Source organism: Nicotiana tomentosiformis, chromosome 6, assembly GCF_000390325.3.
Source record: "Nicotiana tomentosiformis chromosome 6, ASM39032v3, whole genome shotgun sequence".
Lineage (NCBI taxonomy): Eukaryota > Viridiplantae > Streptophyta > Magnoliopsida > Solanales > Solanaceae > Nicotiana > Nicotiana tomentosiformis.
Window position 1 is genome coordinate 35,914,180 of NC_090817.1, and position 1,686 is coordinate 35,915,865.

The 1,686-nt window shown below is 41.9% G+C and overlaps 1 protein-coding gene across 1 annotated transcript; it reads right to left on the minus strand.

The window, feature by feature from the left end:
* Positions 1–281: 281 nt before the first annotated feature.
* On the minus strand, positions 282–1,127 carry LOC138893793 (uncharacterized). The gene has a single exon (XM_070178456.1). It carries the CDS (start codon positions 1,125–1,127, stop codon positions 282–284), a length of 846 nt encoding a protein of 281 aa, XP_070034557.1.
* Positions 1,128–1,686: the final 559 nt, after the last annotated feature.

A 1,686-nucleotide genomic window follows, 5' to 3' on the forward strand; every position in this document is an offset into this window, starting at 1 on the left:
TCATGCCTTAGGTAGAGAAAGGTCAAGGTGAACTTGTTGCATTGAGTTCGTTGGGTTGTACCCATATCATATCAGCATGTACCTAACATTAGTGGCACTTATGTACATATTTGATGTAATCGGTCTCCATAATCATCCAGAAATAACTTGCCCTTAATATCTTCTTGGCTAGAACGAACTTGTTCATGTGACGTCCGCAGGTTCCGGCGTGTATCTCTTCGAGCAACCTAGATGCCTCCTTGGCGTTGACACATCGCAGCAGTCCCAAGTCAGGAGTCCTTCTATACAGAATTCCTCCACTCTGAAAGAAATGATTGGCCAATCTTTGAAGCGTACTTCCGAGTGTGCATAGCATTTTCTAGGTATTCTCCTTTCTCTAGGTATTCCTTGATATCGTGGAACCATGGGTTTCCATCGAACTCTTCTTCAACATGAGCAAAATAAGATGGCTGCTTACGGATCTCTATTGGAATAGGATCAATAAAGTTCTTGTCTAGATGTTGTATCATGGAAGACAAGGTAATCAGTATATCGACGAACGCATTCTGAGTTCTTGGAACATGTTTGAATTCTATCTTTGTAAATCTCTTGATCAAATCTTGCACACATTGCAGGTATGGAAATATCTTATTGTTCTTGGTGGCCCATTCTCTGAGTACTTGATGTACTAGCAGATTTGAATCTCCGATTACCAACAATTCCTGAATATTCATGTCAACAGCCAACTTGAGTCCCAAGATGCAAGCTTCATATTCTGCCATATTATTGGTACACGGGAATTTGAGCTTGGCGGATACCGGGTAATGTTGGCCGGCTTCTGATACCAAAACAGCTCTAATACCCACTCCTTTGAAGTTTTCGACTCCGTCAAAAAACATCCTCCAACCATCATATGCTTCAGCAATATCTTCCCTTATATATGACACTTCCTCATCGGGAAAATACTTCCTTAATGGTTTGTATTCTTCGTCTACGAGGTTCTTTGCTAGGTGATCGGCCAATGCTTGTCCCTTGATTGCCTTTTGAGTCACAAAGATGATGTCGAACTCACTCAGTAGTAGTATTTGCCACTTTGCTAGCTTACTCATAGGCATGGGTTTCTGAAAGATGTATTTTAGCGGATCCATCCTTGATATGAGATATGTAGCCCATGTGCAGAAGTAGTGTCTCAATTTCTGGGCTATTTATGTCAAGGCACAACAGGTACATTCCAACAAAGAGTATCGGGCTTCATAAGGTGTGAACTTCTTACTTAGATAGTATATCGTATGCTCCTTTCTCCTGGTTTCATCATGTTGTCCCAGGACGCACCCAAAGGCTCTGTCTAACACTATTAGGTATAGCAATAGAGGTCTCCCGGGCTCTGGTGGGACCAATACAGGCATCTTGGACAAATACTCCTTGATTTTATCGAAAGCCTTTTGACACTCTTCAGTCCAACTCATCGCAGCATCCTTCCTCGGTATTTTAAAGAATGGCTCACATATTACCATTGCTTGTGCTATAAAGCGGCTGATATAATTGAGGTGGCCTAGAAAACTCATCATATCCTTCTTGGTATTTGCCGGTGGAAGGTCCTGAATAGATTTGATCTTTGATGGGTCTAACTCAATGTCACGGCGACTGACGATTAAACCTGACAACTTTCCAACAAGGGATCTGAAAGCACATTTTGCAGGATTCAAC